General features: G+C 40.6%; 1 protein-coding gene across 3 annotated transcripts in view; it reads left to right on the top strand.

Moving 5' to 3' along the window:
• Positions 1-24,652, top strand: part of ATXN7 (ataxin 7) — an 89,055-nt gene that overhangs the window by 25,264 nt on the left and 39,139 nt on the right. For 2 of the 3 annotated variants that reach the window (XM_075052985.1, XM_075052986.1), the window contains exons 3-4: positions 1,577-1,837; positions 2,511-2,579. In XM_075052985.1, coding sequence (XP_074909086.1) covers positions 1,588-1,837; positions 2,511-2,579 — 319 coding nt within the window. In that variant the 5' untranslated portion in view covers positions 1,577-1,587. Of the gene's footprint in view, positions 1-1,273; positions 1,408-1,576; positions 1,838-2,510; positions 2,580-24,652 lie in introns of those variants that run through there. The other variant, XM_075052988.1, reaches the window with a different exon arrangement.

The raw sequence follows: 24,652 nt of genomic DNA, 5'->3' as shown, positions 1-24,652 counted from the left end.
GCAGAAGTCATTGTTGCTCTCTTTATCTAAATCTTGTGGTGCTTGCCTTTTATTAAGGAATTAAGTTAGACTTGCAGTGATCAAGAGGAGAGAAAAGTCTTACTAGCTGTTCTGTATTAGATCTACAATTTTACAAGATACATTCTCAGTGTGACATAAATTATCAGTTGGGTGGAACGCTGAAACTATTATAATTACAACCTATCCCATCTCATATGACAATTGTCTGATGAGCTTGTATTTATACATCTTTTATATGCATAAATCTGGAAAGAAACATCTATAGCTTGTATAGTTCCACACTTTAAATGAAAATAGCGAAGCCTTAGCTAAGCCCGCACGTATATACACCTCTGCAGGACTGGGACCGTGTGGTCTGAACAAATTTATTTACAGTTTTGATTTCTGCTGTCTAGTTTTGCAAATCCACGTATGGGATCTGCGAGCGGTTGCGCTGACGGCACAAGTCCCATGCTCTTGAGCTTACGTGTGGGCTGAGTACCTATAGAAGATCAGATTTATTAAGTTTTTTGCCTGTTCATCGAGGATGTTATTACTGACAGTGGCATCGAGCGTGGCCAGAAATCTTTGCAGATCATGGCCTGCGAGGTTGACATTGCTACTTGAACATTTTAGTCGATTGGAGAGAAAACGCTGCAATAAACAGATTCTAAGCCCAGATTTATTTATTTTTTTTAAATCAAATAACTTGATTTTGCAAAGCTTAAACTTTGTCGCGAAGAGTTTTCAGGCACGAAAGCATCTTTTAACGCCGCTCGACGTCATCCCGAAGTTGAGGCAAAACAAACAAACAAAAAAAGCTGTTGTTTAAAAAGAACAGCCCCCCCCCCCCCCCCCCGGGAGACAGGTTACGAGGTTAACGAAGGCAACTCCGGGCGGGCGGCGTCCGTGTCCCCCCCCCCCCGCCCCGGCCCCCCCCGTTCGGGGGGGGCCGGGGCGGGGGGGGGGGGACACGGACGCCGCCCGCCCGGAGCGAGTTTCCTGCTCGCCGCTGCCTTTAAGGAGGCGCCGGGTTTAAGGTGGACCGGCCAGGAGGGGCGGGGCGCACTAAGCCCGGCTCCGCCTCGCCGCGTCGCGTCGCTGGTCCGCCCCCCCCCCCCCCCCCTTCCCGGGGCAGCGGGTGCCAGGAGGGGTTGTGATGCGGCCGTTGTTTTTGTAGGGTCGCGGTTGAGGAGAGAGAAAGGCGGCTCATGGAGCCGGGGAGCGCCTGGCGGGCGGCGTAGCCCTGCTCTCTTCACACACCCCCCCCTTCCACCCCCCTCCCTCCCTTCCGCCGCTTTGTTAGCGCAAACACACAAACGCGCCTCACCTACACGGTGAAGAGGAAGGGAGCGCTCCCCGTACAATAATGGGCAGCCGGCTGCTGCCCCCCGGGCCGCCGCAGAGGTGAGTCGCCGCCCCCCCCCCCCCCAGGGCCGCAGGTTCCCCGCGGGGGAGGAGAGCGAACGGGCTGACAGCCGGCGCGGTCGCTTCCTTAAAAGCGCGGCGCCACCTTAAACGCCCGATGACTTTTTTTTTTTTTTTTTTTTTTTTTCCTCCTCTCGTTACATTATAGCAGCGGAAAGAATGTCGGCGCGGGCCGCGGGTGACGTCAGAAGGGAGCAGCGCAGCGCGGCGGCGGCCAGGCAGCGGCAGCGGCGGCCCCGCCACGGCGAAGGAGGCGGAGGCGGAGGAGGCGGGAGCGGCGCCGGCCCCGCCGCCACCGCAGCGGCAATGGCGGCCGTCGGGGAGCGCAGGTCCCTGCCCAGCCCCGAGGCGATGCTGGGGCAGCCCTGGAGCCACTGGGTCGATGCTGCTAAACTTCACGGGAACGACGGTGAGCGGCGACGGCTCCTCCCCACCAACCCCCCCTCTACCGGACCGGGCTCCCCCCCTGGGCTTACGGGGGTGCCCCGGGGCGCGGCCCCGCCGCGGGAGGGAACGGCGGGGCGCCGGTCGGACGCGGCGGGGTGCCCGGCAGGAGGGCGCCGCGGGGCCCGGGCCCGGGGCGGGCGGAGGTTGCGTCCGTTCCCCGCCCTCCCCCCCCCCTCTTTCCAACGTCGCGGCCGAGTTCGTTGTCCGGTACGCGGCCCCCGAGAGCGGAGGCGCCCCCCCCCCCCAGCCCCGGGGCCTGGGGCTCGGGAGCGGCGCGGAGCGGGCAGCGCTTGCCCCAGTTCCTGTAATCCGGGACACGGTGCGAGGAGAGGTCTGAGCCGGTCCCCGGAGGCCGGCACCTCCTGCCCTCGATTCAGCCTGGGCTTGGGGAGGGTGGGGGGGGGCAGAGCTCCAGCCTCAGGTGAGGCATCCCCCTCCGCTGACAGCCACTCGGCCGGCCCCGCAGCCCCCTCCGGGGGACAGGACGGCAGCTCTCGGTGTCTCCGAAGCCGTGTTCGCTGGCGCAGCGGTAGGAGAGCGTGTCCCCCACGGGCTGGTTTGTTGCTGGGGGGGAACGGGTTAGCGGTCAGTCCGACTTGTGCGCTGACGGAGGTCTTGTGGCTTCTTGCTTTTAGGAACAGCATTAGAAGAAAGTTTCAAGGAATATGGAAGAAACCGAGAAGCGATGCGACTTTGCCGAGAAGGTGAGTGCGATTCGTTCTCGAAGAAAAGTGCACGGAGAAGTTTTCCTGCTCGTAACTAGGTACGAGAGGACGTGCACGGGAAAGAGAAAGGAAACTTCAATCCCGTCGCTTTGGATTTGGGACTTGCGGCCTGTCAGTGAGTGGTGTTAATAGCATTATTATTAAATTAATGTATAATCTCAAAGCTACAAGGTAGGGCATAGGTTACTTAGTGTCTTTACTGGGTTTATACTTGGATTTTTTTTTTCTTTAAGACTATAAATAGTCCTGAGAAAACTGTGTGACCAGCACTGATAATATCTTCTCTTGAGCTAAGGTATTTTGATTCTTAATATAATCCATGTCAGTATTTGAACACTGATGCAGTTCTCTGTCATGTCAAGATGTTATGTTTATTTCTTAGTGTACTGCTAAATGACAGTGACCTTTCACCTGTGATTAGCAAAAGCCCATTAATGGCCCACTTCGTTTCAAGAGTAGCAATGCTACTTGAAGTTGTAAGCAGATGATGAATGAAAGCTATAGATCGTTGGTGACTTTGTAACAGGGAGTGGGAAAAAACAGCGATGGGTCTGGTTTGTGATGTTCAATTTTTTGTTTGTTTGTTTTTCCAGTTTAACAATTGTTTTATAGTAGAGAAATGTTCTAAAACTTTCTTAATATAGTTGGAACTAGCTTGGTTCCATCGGACTTTCTGAGACGTGTGCCACAGAATAGGCCTCGTTGTTTTAAATACTAGATCAGTTAGACCGAGTCATTTATTTGACGCTCTTAGAAATGGAAGACAGAGTTTGTAAACTTGGTTTATGATCGCAGAACGGCGGACTTGCCAGGGACCTTAGGAGATGATCTGATTTAGCACTTACCTGCTTGTGAGCTACAAACAGCAAATGAAACCTAAAGCAAGGCGGCACGGGCTAGTAGGATTGGGAGGCAGTGATCCGTATTGAGGCTGAATCAGAATGTCTGTTTATTGTAGAATTCCTAGTGTTGCTAAAATTTTGAAAAAATCAGTTTCTAGGACCAGAGTCGGTGGTCACTGGCCTGTAAGAAAGATGTAATAGACAGCTATACTGCTGCATTCAGAGTCACTTGTGCCATTTTGCCATCTTCTAAGTGTATGTACGAGTGAGTTCTTAGGTATTTGAAAAATCACTTTATTACTTCATTGCTGAGTTCCAGTCTAACAGTTATGTTGGATATTTAATTTATTTTTCTGAATAGGCAAATCATTCAAGTGCTACAACAGCATTTATAACAATAAGCACACACATTATCCTAGCAAAGATTTTACTAATAAGGATTTTCAAACATTCTTTCTTATTTCTACCTCATAAAATGCAAGCATCTGAGGTTTCCAGATTTTAAAGATTAGCTGGCAGGGTGAAGAATAATCTTTTTTTTTTTTTTTTTTTTCTTCACCCCTCTTCTGGAGAGAGATCATGAAACTGTTTATGCATAGGCTGACCACTGAGACACAGCTTCTCTGCACTGACTCCAACCATGTGAATGATTTGCAGGGTTATGAGTTGTAGGAAGTTCATAAAACACTTTGAGAATTAAATGTGAAACTTAGTAGCTCTGACAGGCTTCCAGAAGTCTATTTATTTTGGTTGTTCTATGACATATGAATGAGACACTGACTTGGCGTATACCTGTAGCTAGTCTGTAGGGAGCTTGGCCTACTGCAAAATAAAGCAAAAGAAAAAGTAGTATTAATTAAATTTGCACTTAAAGAACTAGGGGAGCAGCAAAACATGCCAGCATATGTATGTGTTGCATTATCAAATAAAATTTTGAGAATACTGTCACTGATTGCTTTTCCCAGGAAGAATTTTGCATTTAAAATTGAAGAACAAACATTTATTAAATAATGGCACTGTCTAAACCGTGGATCTTAACACAGAAAGGTGAACTGAAGGTGCAAATTTTGTCTAATCAACTCTAACCTCAAGATTTTTGTCATGGAACCACACAGTATTTTAAATATGGCTAACAACAGAACTTGTTGTGTAAGGAAGTTATTTCTCTGCAGATTGGGAGTTGACTCAGAGGCCCAACTTCACAAAAGGACTTCAAGGTTATTTAGGCTAATTTAACCTTGCATTGCAACTCTTCCAGTTTGCATAAAAGAATTAAATATTCATGGCCTGGAGAGGGAGCGAAGGAGGGAACATGGCTTTACAGCCCACTTACTAGAACTGGGTTCAAAACCAAGAACTATTTTCTTTATTTAACAATTGCCAGCTTTCAGGTCAGGCTCCCACCGGCCTGTGTACCCACTGGGTTATGGGTTGTAGTTATTCTCCTTTCCCACGCGCTGTTTCTCTGCGTCTTCTAGTGGGAATAGCTTCGTTGTCATCCTGCCTGGTGGCGAGGGGTGGATTCCAGGCTTGCAGGCAGTAGAGTTTGGGTCTTCTGAATAAAGAGTGAATATTCCTGTTGTTGTAACACTGTATTAAACAGGGGCTTAGCATTACCAGCTTCTCCTTTTGTTATGCTTTAAAGGAAAAGAAGGATGCCTGTTACACTTTTAAAGAAATAAAGGACGTGTAATTCCAGGACTACATTTGCAAGCTGTGGAGAGAGGCAGGATTTCAGACACACCTTTGTCACTGGCATTTCCTATTTGCTGATCAGGCAGCTCCTCTCTCAGCATGCTGGTGGTTGTGAAGCCTGATGAGTCCTTAATACCTGTCAGTGATGCCAGTTCCATGTAGGGATCAGGAAACTAAAATTAGTTCATAGTCTCAAACACGTTTTTCTGTATCTAACCCTTCTTGACATAACCAAGCTCGCATTCTAGTAAGAGCTAGAAATTGAATTTGGGCTTCCCAAACTCCCAATGTTTGTCTCTCATAATTCCCTGTTTCTTTTTCACTGCTTTTATATGCTTTCTATTCTGCTAATCTGTAATATGCAGTCATTCCTGCTGGGATCCTTGCAGACCTTCACAAAAGTGAGAAACTGTCTGGGTGCTTTCCTGCATGTTGCTTTTTGAGGCAGTAACAGTCCACTCTGAGCTTTGATGTAGAAATTAGAGCTGCAGGTGTAAGGTACAGGCCCAATGGACTTGGCTTGCTTTTGGTACAGAAAATCCCCAACAGATGGAAATGAGAAAGGGGCATACATCATTACGGGAAAATTTTACTTTAAAGTATGCTTTAAAATTTACTTTAACTTTGTACACTGAAATCTTCTTGTGATGAGCAATACTATCAATGTAAGAGCATGTTAGAAGCAATTGTACTTCAGTTACTTTCATATGTAGTTCACATGACAGAATCTTTTAGCTCATACAGTTGCTTAATTACTTACTGCTTGTGAACCAGCTAAAGGTGTGATTCTCGTGCCACACAGCAGGTATATGAAGCAAGTATAGCATATAATTTGTAAATGCGTTCTAAAACAGCGAGGCAGAAAATCTAGTCCTCTTCATGCATTTTTTTCTTATATTTTAAAATGAAACTTCACTGAAGTGCATCTATCAAACTTCTTTGTGTGAGACATTGGGAGCGTGTGCCATCAGATGCAGCCAACGTGCTCGCATACACTCACTTCATCTTGGAGATGCAGCAGGTCTCAAAAGGAGATTGAGTGTCTGTAGTATCTGATACTTTTTCATTTGAAGAAAATGATTCATAGTGTCAGACTTTGTGATCAGTGCTTGAAACATTTCAGCAAACAAGTTTGTTTTTCAGGAGATTCTCGCTAACCTGTGTTGAATTTGGTTTGCTTTTAAAAAATTTTCTAGCCCGTTATTGTTGCGAAGATGATCTCTAAATAGAACTGTGTTTGTAAGCATAGAGTTCATTCCTGGTAACTTTGACAGGCTTCAAGAGAGTGAGCTTTTGCTTCTTGCAAAATTTGACAACGGCTTGGCTCATTTTGGTCTGTGGAAGAGTAGAGAAGCTCTTGAGTAGGTACAACGAAGTCTAAAGTTGTTTATTGGGACTGGGGGCTTAACCCTCGCTCACCCGCCAAGAAACTCTGACTCTCCCCACAGTAAATTTCTAATTGCTACCAGTTATATAAATAACAACAAATAAATAAAATAAAACAAAACCCCAAATATAAAATAAATACAAAACAAAATAAAACAAAAAACCCAAACCACCAGCACCCCCAAGGCTGTATTGGAGAGACAAAGAACCTATCTGCTCTTAACAGAGATCATCATTACTTGCAGTAATACTTGTTAATGTATGCAACCTTTTTGAAGCAGTTGGGGTGAAAGTATGTTAGATTATTATATAGACTCATGAAATAATTTTGAAATAAGTATAATAATACAAATGCAAAAGGAGCTGTAGCATCTCAGAATGGAAAATAAAAGCGTGGAGAACAGAAGGGAGATTTGGTTGAACAATTTAAAATTGTTTGAGTGTTTGCTTTTAATGGCATATTCAGTGCATGCTGAAACCATGGGGTGTCTTTACTTGAGCTTAAGCATCTCATTCTTTCAGTTACATGTACAGTCCCTTTTTTTGTTGGGTTTTTTTTTGTGGGGGTGTGTGTGCATTACATCCTTTGAGGGGTGAATCCCTTGGTACTGCCTATTTCAAGCGCTTCACTAGTACTGTCACCCTTGTTCATAGCTAGCTGACAACAAAGTATAGGAGGAGGAGGACAGAACATTTGTAACTTGGGTCTTGAACTCAATTTGATTAATTGTTGTTGATCAAGATTGTTGAATCTTGGCTGAAGAGAGGTCTTTGCCACTCTTAGTCTGCCAGTGATTTGTTCTAACTGTACTTGGTGTTTGTGAGAATCCCAAGGAAGTTTCTGATTGCTCTGTGTACATAACTGAGCTATTTTGGATGAGATGGTCCTCTGGATGGTCATGGAGGGAGGTGCAGAGGAGGCAATTACTTTATTGTAGGTTGAGGTTAGTTGAGTGATGGTCACTGATGCATTAGATGGTGTTTGGAGGTATCGCAGGTCAGAATTGATGCTGGCTGTGTGGTGATGTAGCATGATACCAGCCTTACAGGTTTTAGACTATACTGGTCTTAATAAAGCAAGTGTTGAATTTTCTGTGGGAATGCAGATTGTCACGTTTTGGTGGGCACCTTCAGAAGACACTCCAGAAGACTTTGTGACTGTAGGAATCTGTCAGAAGAGCAGGTGGGAGCAAGTTCTGTTCAGCATCGTGTCACCTGATAACAGTTGAACTTCTGGTCTTGGACAGTTAATATGTCCAGGGGAGAGGGGGTGTGGGGAAAAGACTCCGTGGACCTCTAGGGCATTCAGCAGAAGCTTTGAGATTTGATTATATTAATTGTTATTAATGGAAGTTACTAGAGCTGTGAGGGTACTGAGAGCTATGCAATGAACCCTTGTTCTTGAGCCCGTGCTGGGCAGGTTTGAGCAATGAAATCCGGGACCAGGCCAGGAGGGTGAGCCCTCACTAGAAGCATCTTTATCACATAGACCCAAGGTCTCAAATTTTCCCAGCAGCAGGTTCAATAAATAATTAAAGCATTTGTGAAACTTTTATTCCAATATTAAGTTGTAAATACAAGTAAGAGACAGCATCTTATTTCAAATTTAAATTTGTTTTTATTCAGCCTTGGGAGGTGCTCAGTTGAGTTGATTTTTGTTGTGTTAAATCATGTCAAAGATGCTTAGAGGGCTCTATAGTCCTTGACTGCCTGCAAATACAGTGAGAATTTTTAATAGATTGAAATAAATATTTTAGGGTAGCAGTACAAAGTGCCATGCTTCTTTTTTGACATACTGCATAGCTATTCAGAGTCTGTAATCAGATAAATCTCCTCTTCATTTCATTGCGTTTTAATTGACTATTTACACAAAGCGTTTTAAGGATTTGTGGACTGGTTATTGTAAAACAATTACAAGGAGACTTTAAAAGTGCATTGAACTGTTTAAGAAAATTGTAGAGATTTTATGAGATAGCTTGAAAAACATGCAATTTGAAGGGATGCTACTTTTGAGATTATCTGCAGTGACTGTCCCTCATTCTCTTCTTGTTATTTTTTCCCTTAAATCTAAGTTCTGTTTACAATATTTAATTATTTCTGGCGAGATGAGTCACATGTTATAAATAGAATATTGTGAAGTTAGACTGCAAGTTAGTGTCATCTTTTATGCTTTGAAGATACTTTGCGAGTTTTAAATATTACCATAGTATTAGTGTGATATTGCAAGGCCTTGGGGACTTTCACTGGAACTGCTGCCACAAAACTGCCTCAATCTCTCCATAATATGTGAGAAAGCAGGATTTTTTTTTTTAATTTTTTATTTAATAAGAGCCTTTGAACTGGTTTTCTATACACATACCTAACAGTCAGGAATTCACTGTTATCTAATGCTTCTTAAGTGGTATGTATGATTAGCTAGGTTATCCCTATGCAGAAGAGGTGATGTCTTGATAATACTTGATTAAATATTGCTTTTTGTATAGTTTCTGTTCTATATCGAGCAACAAATGCTGAGTGAGAGAAGAACAATGTGATAAATATTATGTAGCAATACGACTTTCACATGAATTGATAACACTATCATCTAAGTAGAGCAGGAAAGACAAAAAGGCTTAGTGAAGGGTACTTTTAAATAAATTGGGTTAAGAGGATGCAGATTACTCTCTCCAAGGTAACTGTTTTAAAAGCTATTTCTTCCATTGCAGTGGATCTATAAAAGAAAATGCATAGAGTTCTTACACCTGTTCTGACTATGCCTAGCCTATGGCTGTAACTACCAAAGGCCAGCTGGGGATACGTGAGATCTCTTATCACTTACATGACAGAAAAGATTTCATCTTTCACAAATCATTATAGTATATGATTTGTAATTAACTATTCTAAATAGTTTTTAAGATGCTTAAAAGTTGTTTCTCTTCCCTTTTAATGAGTAAAATCACCACTGCTATGGAAGTTGCCCATATGTATGATACACAACATTACTTGCTAGACATTCTTACTGCTTAGGTGACAGCACAGAGGTGAGTACTTGCACTTTAAGTTTTTAGCAGCAAGTGTTAAAATCTGGCACAGGGAATTCAAAGTATAATGGAGCAGAGTAGCATGACTGTAAAAGCAGTTGTCATGGAAGGCAATGAATTTATTGTAATTGGTGTTCTTGTTGCTAGAAGGCTTTGCACAGTCAAAAGTTCTTCCTGCTTGTGCAGGCTGTGTGCAGCTGTGAGCCAGGACCGGTGGTGCAGTGGCTGTCAGACTGATTCTCGTGGTGAGAGAGATACTCGTGGTAACCCCAGATACTACGGGGTATGACTTCATCAAAGTAAACTGCACATGCAGCTGCTCCCACATCACTTGGAGGCATGATCACTAGCTTTGGAAACGATCACTGTGATGGTAAATGTTCCAGGTTATTGGCTCAAGTAGATTAGAAATACTCAGATGCTCAGTTATTTGTGTGTAAATGCTGCTTGTCAGCCCTTGTGGAATAAGCTGTTTTGTGGTAACCTGTTTTCCCATGAGAAGAATCTTTTATTTACAAGCTCACCCTCGCCCCGATTTCAACTTTTGATAGCTTCAGCGTAGCCCATAGACAAACTTCATTGATAGTAAAAGGTGAAACGGATAATTGGTTATGCCTCTCTTCTCTTCTGATGGGATTATAACAGCCAGAAAACTTACACAGTGTTCTCGATCTGCTTTTCTGTGACTAAGCAGGACTTGCATCTTTCATCAACTGTTCATAGTGTGATAGAAAATGCAGTGATCTCAACTGGCACTGAAAAAATGTATACAAAGCAGCTGAAGGGCTAAAATTCAAGAGGGAGCAGCTTTGAGGTTGTAAGTCCATGATGTGTGCTTTTGTTCTGAAATTTAGAGCCCCCTCAGTTTTATTTGCAAGAAAGTTTGTTGGATAGTTTAATGCTGATATAGTTGCCTGAAAGTTCTATAGCAGCTTGCATTAAAATGAAGTGTAGAAACTTTAATGAGTTAAATTTGAAAAGCAAATAATGTGCTGAATACACAGTAAATTGGATGTTTGTTTTCCTTTAACGTCAAATTCTGTTGTATTTTGCCCTTCATAAATTCAGTTTTCTGTCTACAGGTTTTTTCATTGACTGCATAAACAATGTAGTAGATGTTGTCGGTGGGAAAATTGGAGTTCTGCTAGTGTATTTAGTGATATCGGGGGATGTGAGGTCTTGCCATGAGCCCCTGAAGTCAACATGGTTTTGCTTGTGACTGGAGGGAGGACGCAGGACCAGGTTATGGGGCTTGGCGGGCGGGAGAGTTTGCATGTGTGCGACAGCCACACTCACTGCAACCTTGTGATCAGACAGTCGGCAGAGAAGTACTTCGCTATGCAAACATTTTAATTGTCAGCCCCTAGATATTGTAGCCATTGCTTTGTCAAGGTGTGTATAGCCTAAGTGACACCCTCTGGCTATTGTTTCAGGCTAAAATACAGAAGAAAATCTGTATTGGTTTACACCTAGGGTGTGGTTCTACAATCTTTTTTTTTCCTCCCAGTAATGCTGGATTAAGCAGCTCCTCCATCTCTGCTGAGTGAAGGATTTGTGAAATAATGGTTGCATTCTAACTTTAAAGTTGTTTCCAAAACAAGGTGATAGCTGCTTAAAGAAGATACTGAATTTTTCCTGCACGTATTTGGTCTGGTAATCCTAGAATCTGTCGGACAGTGGTTGATTATGTATCTTTTCAGAGTGAATCTGATCTGATTTTTACATGGCTACCTACATGATAGTATAGCATCATAGATCTTGTATCTTGGTTACCTTTAAGTGCGTTAGGGATGATGTATCAGTGAATAACTACAGTATAAATCAGGGTCAGTTGTAAGTAGTGTATTGTGAAAACTAAACAGCAAGTAAGAACTAGTTTATATTATTTAACACATTGGTTAGTATTTTTTTAAAATTTATTTTCAATAATTAGCTACATCAGAAAGCCAAGTAATAGAAATCAAAAGTTTCTTTGGCTGAAAATCCCGAGGTGGTTCCCAGTAACTGTGAACTGGAGAAAATACCATTTGAATCTGGGTTACTCTGCTGAGGAAGAGTTACGGTGTCATTTATTTTTATCTCTTATTGGAGGGCTGTTGAAAATGATGCCAAAAGGAGAAAGAGACATCATCTATACAGTATACGTAAATGTAAGCCATACCAAATACTCTTCTTATCCCCTCAGAACAAATCTATAGTAGTGTGGAATATCCAGAGGCCTCAAACTCTGCAAAGATTTGGGTTAACTGGCTGTATTTTTGATGGGTATGTCAAAGGAACGAAAAGTGTTCCCAATAGTCAGACAGTGTGGGTGTTGGATTATTGAGACAGCCATGTAAAGTAATTTGGAAAGCAGCTTTCAAAATAATAAATTTTCCCAGGAGATGTTAAAATTGTCCGTTTCATTCCTGTTCAATTAGAATGACACTAGAAATGTATTAAAAGAGTTTAACTTGCCTCTGACAACTAGAAGGCTTTGCTGGGCTTTGCTTTGTAAGGAATATAATTTTGGTTTTTAGGATGTTTTCTTCAGATAATTTGTTTTTTTAAAACGTAGAATCTGTATTTGAATGTGTCTGTTCTGCTCTGCTAAGAGAGATGGCAGTCGTTCTGCTCTCGCTGGTACTAAATGGAAGTATTTGAGAGGAAAGGCTTAAATGAATTTCCTGATAGGCAGCGTTTACTTCATAAAAGTACTTAAAGATGAATTTCGGAAAGCAATTTTGTTTTTCATTTCTGTGTAAGTTGTGTTACCCAAAGCAACTGTCTAGAAATCACACTTGTTAAGGAGCTTCTGTTCCATGTTGTAGTTCATAATTTACAGAGGAGAAGTTTTGAGCCAAATTCAATATATCTGTGTTGCCTACCAAAGCTAGTCAAATACGTGCTTATGTAATAGGTTGCAAATTTTTGTCCTAGATACTTTTTTTTGTGTGTGTGGCTAAGTGATTGAAGGAAGACTTCTAATACCAGTTGCGTTATAAGACTGGGGGAAATACCGATGTCTGAACTACACCTGGTACGGTTTGATTATGTTTTGTATCTAGGCTGAGCAGAGCCCTTTCCTTATCTGTTGTTCCTTCTGTAAAACCTGCTTTAATAGCCAGTTGACTTAGTTTGCTTTGCCTGGCTATTTCAATACCACTATTTCCATGGGGTGTTTGGAGAAGTCCAAAACGCACGGGCCCTTGTTTGGGAAATTTCCTTTTGGTTCTGCCTGGCTATCAGGTTGTGCCCTGAAATGTAGGGCCATAGACCACTGTGTCATCTGCTGGAATAAAACTTGCAAGTCTCTTCTGTTGTTTTTGTGGCCTGAATTTAATGATCTGAAGTGTTAGCTTGATAGCCTTGGAGATAAGAATGCTATTTTTATCTACAGAGTAGGTAGAGCACAGGAGTAAAATCTTCAGTGTGCTGTCAGTGTGTCTCGTTTGAGGCTTGTTTACAACGGCTTGGGATGAAAAAGGGGTTCTCTGTGCAATGCTGCAATTCTCTGTCCTGCTGACACCGTCGAGAGTCATCGTCGATAACCACAACGATGTGAAGGAAGGCCCCTGTCCTGGGAACGGACCAAAACCACAGTCGGGTTAGATGGTGCTCTTCATGGTAAAATGGGAAGACGTGATGGTAAGGTGCAGCATCAGCAGTTTTATTTATAATTTAATCACGCTAAGAGTTTTCCTGCATTCCTGTGAGTAATGTTGTGAGATCGAGGCTTCACAGGAAGCACTGTGTTGTTCGTCATCGCAGCGATTCAGGGTGATGTCACCGACTGATGGGAGCATTTGGGGTGTCCGTACTGTTATGGTGGCCCTGCGATACCCTTTCTTGGACTTCTTTGGCATCTTTCCCCAAGTGCTCCACACTGTTGCTGGAAGCAAAAGCTTTTGAGCTATTTCCAAACACAAAGCGGTGCATTGTGGGCCAGCGCTGGGAAGACTGGCTCGACGAGTTTGGCAGCAGTGGCTTTGGCTTCCTGCCTACCCTGGATAGGCACCAGTAGAGATTGCCGTCGTCTCCGAGCGGGTTTGAGCTGAAGACCTCAGCCTAGGTCCTGAAATTCATGCGCGTGCAACTGCTGCGTCTGGCAAAGGATCCGCTTCTGTTGTAAACCATGGTTTTGTTATCCTAGATATGTTTGCAGTAGTTATCTTTTGTCTGTTTTAGGAAGGTGGATGGTGTTATTTGTTGTCAGTGTACTGGAGGGTGGTACGCTCTACAAATTCATTATAGTATCAAAGGATAACGTTCACCTTTCAATTTTCTGTTATCTATTTAATCTTACTTAGCATTGTCATCCTGAGTCATCTAGGGGCAGTTAACTAATGCTCTGAAATGTTCTTTTCCGTGGCTTTTTTGAATAGCAACTCTTTATGTTCTTTGCTGTGCCTCTTGCTTAATACTGACTCTATACATCTTCTATCACATCTCCTCTACAAACGTTTGCAAACAGGCCTAGTCTTGTAACACGATGCATCGGGACCACCACTTGAGGTTTGTGGGGTTCTCAGGGGTGTACGGGACACCACTTGCCTGTGTCTCATTGCACAGTCATACACCGAATATGTCTAATCTTCTTATATCTGCATAAGGATGACTTTGTCTTGCTGCTTGTATAATCAGATTTATTGTTTTTATGTCCTTTTTGACGTGAGATGTCTCAAAATTAGAACTTGTGCCCAATTCAGTATTTTTTTCCCCAAGAGTAGAGCATTTTGCTTCCTAGCTGGCCTACAAAAGGGAGAAGAGTTCTTTTTTTTTTTTTTTTTTTTCACCTCCCCCTGTGTATTTAGGTCCATTCATACGTATCCATATACCTTCTTCCCAAGTGTGACAGGAGCGCTGATAGCTGCAGAGGGACCAGAGGAGAGAAGTAGTCCTAGAAGTGTGGGGCAAAAATGTGAGTTAGACCAAACCAGCCAAATCAGGACATTAAGTAGTCTGAGCAAATTCTTCTCCCCTTTCCTTTTGTTTTGTTTTGCTGAAGGTATTACCTTCTGTGTACATCACAAGTGGGCTGGTGTTCCGGTTATGTTATAGAGGCCCAGACCATGAAAGAGCAGACAAATTACTTTAAAGCATGTCAGCCCTTTCAGATCTTCTTCATGTATAGTAAGATCTAAGGGATCTTCATTTTTGAATACATCTAAATTTAAAAATATTAAAATTTGCAGTCCTTCACAACCTGTTTCTGTTTAAGAGCAAGATGGGTGATTTCAGTAACAGAGAACTAGTGCCACATATGAAAGAATAATAGCTGGTACAGATTTGTTCACCCAGTGTTTTCAAAGTCTTTTTTTATTCTGTAACAGGTATGTATTTTATGTGTAATGTTTGGAGATGGAATTCTGGAAAATTTTTTGAAGGTGGGCTCCTAAAATAAGGCGAATCACTTTTTAACAGTGAAGAAATACATCTTGAAATAAGGAGAGTGATGGGCTTATTCTAAAAGGGGGATGATGTGCAAAGGCAAAACCTAAATTTCTTCTTTAGAAGAATTTGAAATTCCATAATAATAATAAAAAAAATTCACTTCCTTAAAGAGTTTTTAGCCTGAACTGGGCCTGTGGAATTACTAACCTTACACTGTGAACAGGTAGCCTGATTTTCTTCAGTGCTTACCTATTTAGTTAATATAACTGTGTGTGAGAGGACAACTCACACTGGTTTAAAGCCTAACACTTCTGAACAGATAGATCCCCTCTTGGAAGGGAAGCTCTGATGACTAGCTCTGTATGTGCTGGAATATATCAACTGTGAGAAGTAAAGTCTTAGAGTTTACTGGTTCCTCAGCTAGATACTTGAAATAGTCTTATCTATTTGTCTAAAGGTATGTAATAGCCAAGTATAAAATTGTGTCACTACATGTGTGTCCAAATACATAAGAAGTGGGTTAGCTCTTTTACTGCACTATAACAACAAAAACATTGTTTTATTTTCCACTTTATCTTTTAATCTTATTAAATATCACAGTACTGCTGGTTTGTTGTTTGGTTGGGGTTTTTTTTGCTATAGTACATTTAATGCCTGTTGCTGTGCAAGTTGCCTTTTTTTTTAATTGTATCAAACGAACTGCTAGTAAATCTGTAAAGCAAAGGAAGTAAATTTTAAATGGAAAAACTAATAGCACCTGCCAAATTGAGAGGGGTACAGAAATGTAAGTCTGTATGTGAAAATCGGCAGGCATCAGTTTCCTTATAGCTATATTAGACGTGATTGAAACAGTCTTATTTTTGAAGTGGATGTTCCAGTGCATGGAGAATGGGAGTGGCAGGGGTGGGGTGGTTTTAGGTAGTTGGGTTGCCTAATAAAAGAAAATACTGGAACAGAATTCAGTTGACAGGTCATCTGCATTATTTTCCTTAAATTTTTTTTTTGGCATATGCTGATTTGCTCCCTCAGGTGTCAGGTGCATGATATAAACTGTATGCAGAGTATTCTTTGTGCAAAGTTGCATTGTCTTTGCACAATTAGAGAATCATGCCATGCTGCTCTCACACAGGAGTTGGGGCTGCGTTCAGCAAGGAAAAGGGTAGAAGAGGTTGAAAGATGAGCACTATGCGTGTCTAACGTAGCAGGGAAAATAACGTGTTAACTGATGATGTGTTTAATATGAAGATTGCAATAATGCCATTGTGCAAGAGATGCATAACTGTCTGTAGTTCTTATTTTTACTGGTTTGAAAAAGTTTTATATTTTTAAAGACTGATTGACTCTGGTGTTTCTGATGCCACTTTTTTGTTTATTTTTTATTATTACTAAATTGTGTTGTTTTCTCCAATGGCAAAAGATGTAGTTATGGGTACATTGTATTCCTCCAGTTCTTAGTTAGTAAGAAAACGTGTGCTCTACTTCCTCAGTTACCCGGTGCCGAGTTACAGCCAGCACCCAGTTGCATTGCTGTGATATGGATGGTTACATAGGGAAAGACAGCAAAAACCACGTGCCAATTCCGCCCCCCCCCCCCCCCCCCAAAGGCATGTCTAGGTAGGAGATGGGAGAGGGTGAGGAGCTTGGAAAATGTTCACCATTTGCAGTCACGATGTATGAAAATACTTCTGCAATGAGCAGTTTTACGTAAACCATGAGTTTGGGTTTAAATGAAACAAACTTCCTCTTTCCTACTACAAAAGTACGGCTGCTGCAATGTACCCAGAGTGCTGTGTGTGAAAGAGGAGAAAAGTACCGAACCTGTTGATGTTAAAACAATTCATAACAGTAGCATGCTTTAGGGTATATGACTTAAAATACAATTTAGACTATTCTGTGGATAATTTATTTAATTTTAATTGAGGCTATGTTTGTGACTAGTTGCTTATCCAGAACTTATTCCCCCCCCCCCATAATAGACCCTTTTTTTCTGCATAATTGAAGTGTTTCTGTGTACACTTTCATATTAAATTAGTGGAGATTTTAATTTTACTGTGTGAACTCCAAGTTTTTTATTTCCTGAAGTCTATTTAATTTTTGTGTCATAATCGCAAAATTAAACTCAACTTTGAGAGTACCTTAAGCTGTTTTAGGACTGGATATGTAACAAATAGGTTTTGGGTTTGTTGTGTTTTGTTTGACACAAAAACATAAATAATTTGTTGGCTTCCCTAAAATACAGTAGTGGCACGATGAGATCATGTCACCTAAAAATAATGCATGACTTTGAAGATTTCTTACATGACAAATTGTATGTTCAGCATTTGCATGACGTTATACAAATTGGCTGGAGGAACTTAAAATATCTTCAATATTAACTCTGAAAACTCATTAATGACTAAATGGGAATAGTCTTTGCAGATGACTACATTCAAATTGCTGATGAAAACCTGATGTAACAGAATACAATGGGGGGGGAGACTTTTTCATCTGCTGAAAAGCTTTAAATATGCTACTTGTGTTTCATTGAGAAATCTATTAATCAGTCTTTCTGTAGACAATCTTCTGTAAACTTGCTCACTGAAATTTTGTATTATTCTGTGTAATAAACTTAGCAAACCTGTTTAGTAGTTTTGAATGAACAATTTGACATATGTTTTGTGCTTGATTTTTCCAAAAGATTGTGTGTAGCTGAATTCATATACAAAGAATTTAACTAAATACTTAGATGTCTGCTTTAATATGTGTTTTATATATAATTACGGGAACATTCAAATCTTGCGAGCCTAAAATTAGAACACCCAGCTGCACGCTAGGCTGCAGGTGCATGTGTGCCTGACACACTTCTCTTTGGTATCTGCTGCTCAGTTTTTATCGGTGGGCATGGTACAGAAATTTCCTGACTGTTAAATTTTAGAGAACAGGAGACGTAGCGACTGTCAGTGTTGCATTCTGCATCCTCACAGGGAGAGGGAAGAAAGGCCACAGGAGAACTGCAGCGATAATGTGCTCGTAGCCTTGCAAAAAGACTGGTGTTTGGATTTGCTGCTTGGGTATGCACGGAGGAGCGTTGCTGCCTGCAGCATGTGGCAAACCTTTTTGCTGGAGGGGGCAGTGCAGGGGATGGGATTTTGGAAACGTAGCATGGCTGGACCCACGGAAAACGTGAGCCAGGAGAGGTAGGTCCTTCTTCACCCTTTCAGGTTTTGCTGGGCAAGATTCCACCTTGAATTTGGGAAAGCAAAGTAAAAACTACAGAACCTTAGCTTTGGAAAAATAGACTGTCTCGGGTTCCAAAAGGAGACTGGACAGAGGACTCTGCTTTTAGAGACAAAGTGTTCTAACACTAGTAAAGATTTACGACAGTGATCAAATCTTGTAATGCGGCTCCTGTGCCTCGTTAAACTAGATTGGGGGGTTTTTGGGTCTTGAAGTGAAAGTCATTGCTCTGAGCCAAAACTTTGAGGTTTGCATATTCTTAGGGCTTCAATAAAATGCTGTGTAATTGCTATATTTGCCAAAGTGGAAAATGCAGTAAAAACATTTAATCAAGTCTTCAGCTGTTCCCTCCTTCATCTGATCAGTCAGCAACTGCATGGTGAAACAAAGTTCATGCGCTTGTGCTCAGAACCCAAGGAGAGCTGTGCCTTTCAAACGTCTCATCAAAAAGCTGGGCTTTCAAAGCTGTATGTGCAAAAAATGTAAGTTGCTTAATGTACAGAGTGGAGTCGGCAAGGAGTTTAAAAATAGATAACCTTGCAGAAAATACTTTAGCAATGCTCCCCTCTGAACCTAAATGAAACAGTTTAGGTATGAGAATGTCCATTTGTTTTGCTTTATTTCGTATTAAAAGCTTTTTTGTATCTGAGGCAACATGAGCATGAGCCTTATGGGACAGATTTTTAAAAGAAGTGTTTCTGTATGTAAATTTGATCATTTTATGTTTGGTTTGCTTGATTATGCATATGTTCTTTGCAGGCACAAATTTTTATGCCTGCACATATGGTTCATAAAATACTTGTGTTCTATTAATACTTAAGTGTTCATTACTTGAAATTTTGAAGAAAACCCTCAAGTATGTATATTTTACTAGAATCTCTTCTTTTGGCTTAAAACTTGTGTAAACCAGAGCACTCTGAATATTATATGGTTTCAGTTATTTTGTTCATCTTGCATAGTACACAGTAAAAAAATTGCCAGTAGTCTAATATCATTTCAACATTGGTAAGTATACGAAACCACATATGTGTTCATGAATGATACGCACTTGAGTGTTTCTGGAAAATAGTTTGGAAGAATATTGTGTAGAAAATAATATTTTAGTTGCAGAAAGCAAAGTCTGTGTGAAAGGTAAGTTTTGAGACGTTAACCTAGATCACTTTTTTTTAAACATTCTTATCAATTAAAATAAGGGACTATATGACTTAGAATTGATGGGAGCTTTACTTAACTAAGTTAAGATACCTTGTAGTGCTGTTTGTGCAGAAAGCTTGCTGCCTCAGGCTTACATCCAAGATCGTCCTTGCACCTGAAGATTACTTGTTCTTGACAACTAATATCAGCAACAGATCCAGCAGGATTCACCCCGTGTGCAGATTTCTTGGCAGAATTTTAGCTTTTTGGGCTGACTATAAGCCGTTGGTCTGGTTGTAACCAAGCTCAGCCTTCTGTCTGAAATCTGCCCGCGTTTGGTGCAGGCTGTTTCATGTGGTTGTCAGTGCTGGTTAGTCGTCTTCCTTCTCCCTCTTCATGCCTCTCCCCCAAATCACAAGCTCTTAAAAATAGTAATTTGGGAGGTTTTGTCTGCTTTCAGATATTAAAATGACGTTCATGTTCTCCGCAACCATAAAGGGTAAAACAATAGAAATATTTTTATTACTTTAACAGGATCTGACAGTACCCAGCACAAGTGTTATAAGCAAATTCAGGGAGGTGGCACAAAACCTCTTTTCCTTTAAGATGTCAACTAGTTTTAAGTTACTGCAGCTGTGTATTTTTTTTCTCCCCTTTTCGAAATTTTTTTAGATGCTGGTGAAGAGTTGTGTTATCTTAAAGAAAAGTTCTAATAAAAGCATGCTTTTAGAGAAAGAAATCTACCAGTTAAGTCAAGTTAAAATGAGGTTTACTCACGTATTTTTTTACCTTAGTATGATCAAGACTAATTCTTTTCTAATGAGAAGAGAAAACACCGCTGGTATGGAGCAAATGTATTCAAGATAGTTGTTGTGGACATTATTTGAACGTACTTGGTCCATGAAGTAAATAGTTCAAACAATCCAGATCTGGCAACATTTCAAAAAAATGGGATTTATTTACAATTTCCTTATATAGTACCTCCAGAACAGTTCCCTGATGTCTTAATGGAAAGCCTAGTGAATCGATAAAAGTTGGTACATTTACTTAGGGTGGATTTGGATCAGGCCCCAGTAAAAAGAAAAATAAATTCTGTGTTTGGGGAGTTGTAAAGATAATAGGGAGATATATCTATTGTGAGTGTGAAGTTAATAGTCTAGAGCATTGTGTTTTTAATGCATCTAATATTAACTATAGTGATTAAAAATATTCTGGAAGTATAATCAGGTTGGTGGTGTGCTGAAGGCATGTTATGCTACGCTGTGGGGATCAAAACATTTTACTGTTCATGTTGGACATCAGCATGAAATGTCCGTTGTCAAATTACACTAAATGGCAAGCAGTACATACATGTTTGTGATAAATCAGACTCAGACTTTTAAAAATAATAAGCAGCTGTTTATGTTGGGAGTGGATACAGAAGAAGTGAGCATTAGCAGTGTTCTGGCTTAAAAAATATTTCTGCAGTATTCTGATGTATTCTTGTCACTTTTTTGGCCAAGCTTTCTATTCTTTCGCCCTCACTCTGATAGAGTCTGTTCTTTGCCCTTTCACTTCTGCCCTTGCTAGATTTGCTTTCTCTTCCTCTGTTTCAGTTTTCACTCTCCTCCTTGGTTTTTTTCAGTCGTGGTGAGCAGACTTCTGCAAAATGGGAAACTTTTGCTCTGGTGTCTGCAAACAGCCAGGATTAGGGCTCCTTTCACTGTCTTCCTCTAGAGTTTGCTGTCCTGGAGAAGATCTTGACCTTACTTTTTTTGGTGATATTTCATTTCTAAAGGGATGTTGTCTTATTAGACACTAGGATAGATGGACTGTGCAATGGTCCCAGTCTGAAAAGGGACAACAAGACTTGTAGGAAATTTGATAAATTTGGGTGTTTAAAAAAAAAAACAAACAAAACAAACCTGTAAAAGTATGCAGCAGAGCTGTGGTAGTCACTGAATCTAGTAGCTTGATAAACGCAAACTGCTGACCTGTTCTCTAACTGTGGGGTTTTTAGCCTGTTTTATTTGTTCTGTTGTGTGTGATGTTAAGGAATAGAATTGAGATGACACAGACACAGTTACTTTTAATGACCACATGCATGAATTTCTGGAGTGTAATGGTCCTGAAAGAGAATGCTGGAAATCCTAAGGAATTAACTTATGTGCTTCTACATCCCTGCGGAGAAGAGGAGATGGCAGCTCAGTTTAAGAAAGTTTTTCAGAGTAGACGTGCTGAGCTCCATGTTACTTAATGTATGGTATGCCAGATTGTCCATTATTGGTTTTCCTTTTTTATTAGGAAAGATGCTATACTGGCCTTTTCCAAATAAGAAGCATTTTCCTTATTACATGCTCAACAAATAATGCAGTTAAGATATCTCAGAATTGCCTATGGCACGGGCTTGTTTTAGCCTTGGTAAAGAGTACAGCAGTATATAATTTAAAGTTACCTTTTTAAAAACACTGTAACCAAGTTACATTTGAAAGGAGAAGTGAATTCTAGAGGTCACAACCTTCAGAGGTTTCATATTATGGAGGTAAATGAAGTTGTTTTTCTTTATGGCGTTAATAGAATTAATGTAACTAGCAGCTCCTATAACTGTATTTCTATGTTGATACCATTTAAATAACTGCATTTATGGAAGAATAAATGGAAAGTTTGAGGTCTTAGTTTAAATTTTTAGTTTGACCTTGAAAAACATTCCCAGATGGATAGAGTTAAATGAGCCCAGCTTTGAAAGAGGAACATATGAATCATGGTTGCTAGGCTCTTCCTTGAGAGGCACAGGCTTTACATTTACAGTGAAGCATTTCAAAAAGTGATCTTTAAACTCAGAGGAACAGTGCAGTTGAAATGACACTGGTGAAATACTATAAATTTCATTAGACTTTTAAATAGAGAATTTGCATGTCATTAAATGGAAAAGGTATAAAGTATTAGACATTAGAATATCAACTGCAAGACTTGTGAACTTTCATAAGTGGTTGAGAGGGGAACAGAAAAATAGGCATCCATCTCCTACTCGTGGTACGTACTTCTTACATAAGTTTTGTTAAACTATTCTGTATATTATTCTCTAACATTTGCATGGTCTAATTTGTCATTCTCATAACAGTGACGCATAGGTGTTTGCCCCATTGGAACGCAGAAACAGAAATAAGATTTCCCTGAAACTTGCTCTTGCTCTGCTTGACTAAAATGACAGTGAAGCACATTTAAACACATGGGAGCTTACCTAAGACTGAGGTTCCTGGGTTGGGAAGTGTGGATTCAGGTCTCCTGCAGTTGTCTTAACTGATCTCGGTTGGGTCCCACTCCTTACAGTTTCAAACACATTGTTAGAACTAATGTTCAGGTCTCTCTGAAGTATTGATACTGCTTTTTGCCCACTGGTATCTAGTCTGTGGCCCTTATGGGCTGGTCTTGTGTGTTCATGCAATGCTCAGCACAGGCAGGTTCCAGGGTTATTTGGGACCCTATGGGTTTCTCTGACAAAAGGATTTGATTGTATCTATTTAAATAAATGCTCTGATAATAAAAAGCTATAGTTTTGTTTCCTCATATGGGGTAAAATAAAGGAGCTGCATTTAAGACTCTAACCTTCACTTGCTGGTTCCGTTTAGATGCTGCTCTATTATCAGTACTGTAGGAGAGTACTGCGGGGGTAGAAGATCTTTTCCATTGATTTGTGTAATCTGGCTGAAGTCTTGTGTCTGACTTCCTTTGAAATCATGGTTGTGATTTTGGGTGTGCAGCAAATCGGTTGGGCTCGATGATCTTAAAGGTCTTTTCCAACCTAAATGATTCTGTGATAAATCCTTTTCTCTCTGTCAAGTGGTTTTACTCTTAGAATGTTTCTTTATGAGTTTGTGTATTCCCTAGTATTTTGGCACTGCTTTCTGTCACTTGGAGCTTTGATTTTAAAACTCTGAAGATGTGCTTCACAGTGTAAAGGACACTCGTAAATCATTTGGATTTCTTGGGATCCCTCAACTGAAATAGGAAAACATCAATTTCTGCCACTTTGTTTCAGTTGTTTAAAATTGCAGCTCTGTATTGCCAGCAAATATTCATATAAAGTGTACTTCAATGGAGTGAGCGTGATGTCTCAGACTAGTGTCAATGAGTGCTTTATCTTACAAGAGACACAAAAGTAGGCAATCCTTTTCTCGTGTTAACAATTTCCCCCCTGCATTCTGTACAAGCTGGTGTAAAGTCTGTGAATCCAGTGTTGTCTGAAAGGTACAGTTATGAGAACAGGTTACAGGGTGTGGATTTACAGTTTGTTAGACGTTATACAGTAGTAGCCTGTCTGTGTGCTATTAACAATGTAAATAGCAGGCAGTGCACACTGTTATTGTCCCATTCATCACGGTGTATTAGTAGTCAAATGGAAGTGACCCTGGAGTATTTGCTTGCCGTGTGGAAACCTTTTTACGCAGGCATACCCGAAGAGCTCCTGCATGAAATATTAGCAATGACATTTAAGTTTATACTTTTTTTTTTCTTACCTAGCTTGATATTGCATCACAGAAAGTAGATACTGAAAAAGAGAAGTTTATTATTCCTCTCTGATTCCCCCCCCCATATATTTACTAGTTTTGCCTATTTTGCAGCAAGTTAGGTGTGCCTGAGGTCTTCATACTTTTAAAAATAAATATCATATAAATAAATAAGCAAGACTTGCTACTTAATGCAGTGCAAATCAGATAATTTTATTTATTTATTTAATGTAACCTCAGTTGTGAAAAGGTGCCTGTGACTTAGATAAGTGTAGCTCTGATCTATCACAGCCATGTCAGATATCCATGGTCATTGTATTTGCATCCAACTGTAAATCCAGTTGCAGCTGTTATTGCAGGTATCGTGCTTAATTTTAAGGTAGCACTGATAAGGTTTTTGGAAAACCTGGGATAGACCTTATTTTTTTTTTTTAACGAAAAGTAATTAAATTGTTATGATGAAGATACTTACTACAAAGGGAGCCCTTAATTCTGGAAGCCATTCGGTGTGGATACATTCTTTTGTCTGGGAGGAACAAAGTGGAGTCCGTGGGGCTCTACAGGGCTGACAGCGTCATTCTGCCAGCAGTTACCTTGCGTTATGGCACATTCACTCTTAAAGTGCAGCCCACTCAATTTATTTCATAATTGGTGTTCCATTAGTGAACAAAAATGTGCATGTTGTTAAAAATACACATAGGCAAATTAGTAGCTTTAAAACAAAACTCTAGGGTCAATTCTAGCACAGAGATAAATAAGTTTAACTTAATTTCTAAGTTACTGTTAAGATAAATCTATTACTTGAGGTTTGTTTTTTTTTAAAAAAATGTTTTCTTATATCAGTTTTAAACCTTTAGTGTTATGGATCCCTTAGCCATGTGTTTGGCAATAATGAATTT

The sequence above is a fragment of the Buteo buteo genome, chromosome 21 (genome assembly GCF_964188355.1).
Source record: "Buteo buteo chromosome 21, bButBut1.hap1.1, whole genome shotgun sequence".
NCBI lineage: Eukaryota > Metazoa > Chordata > Aves > Accipitriformes > Accipitridae > Buteo > Buteo buteo.
Note: the sequence above shows the minus strand (reverse complement) of the source record. Positions and strands in the feature narration are given on the sequence as shown.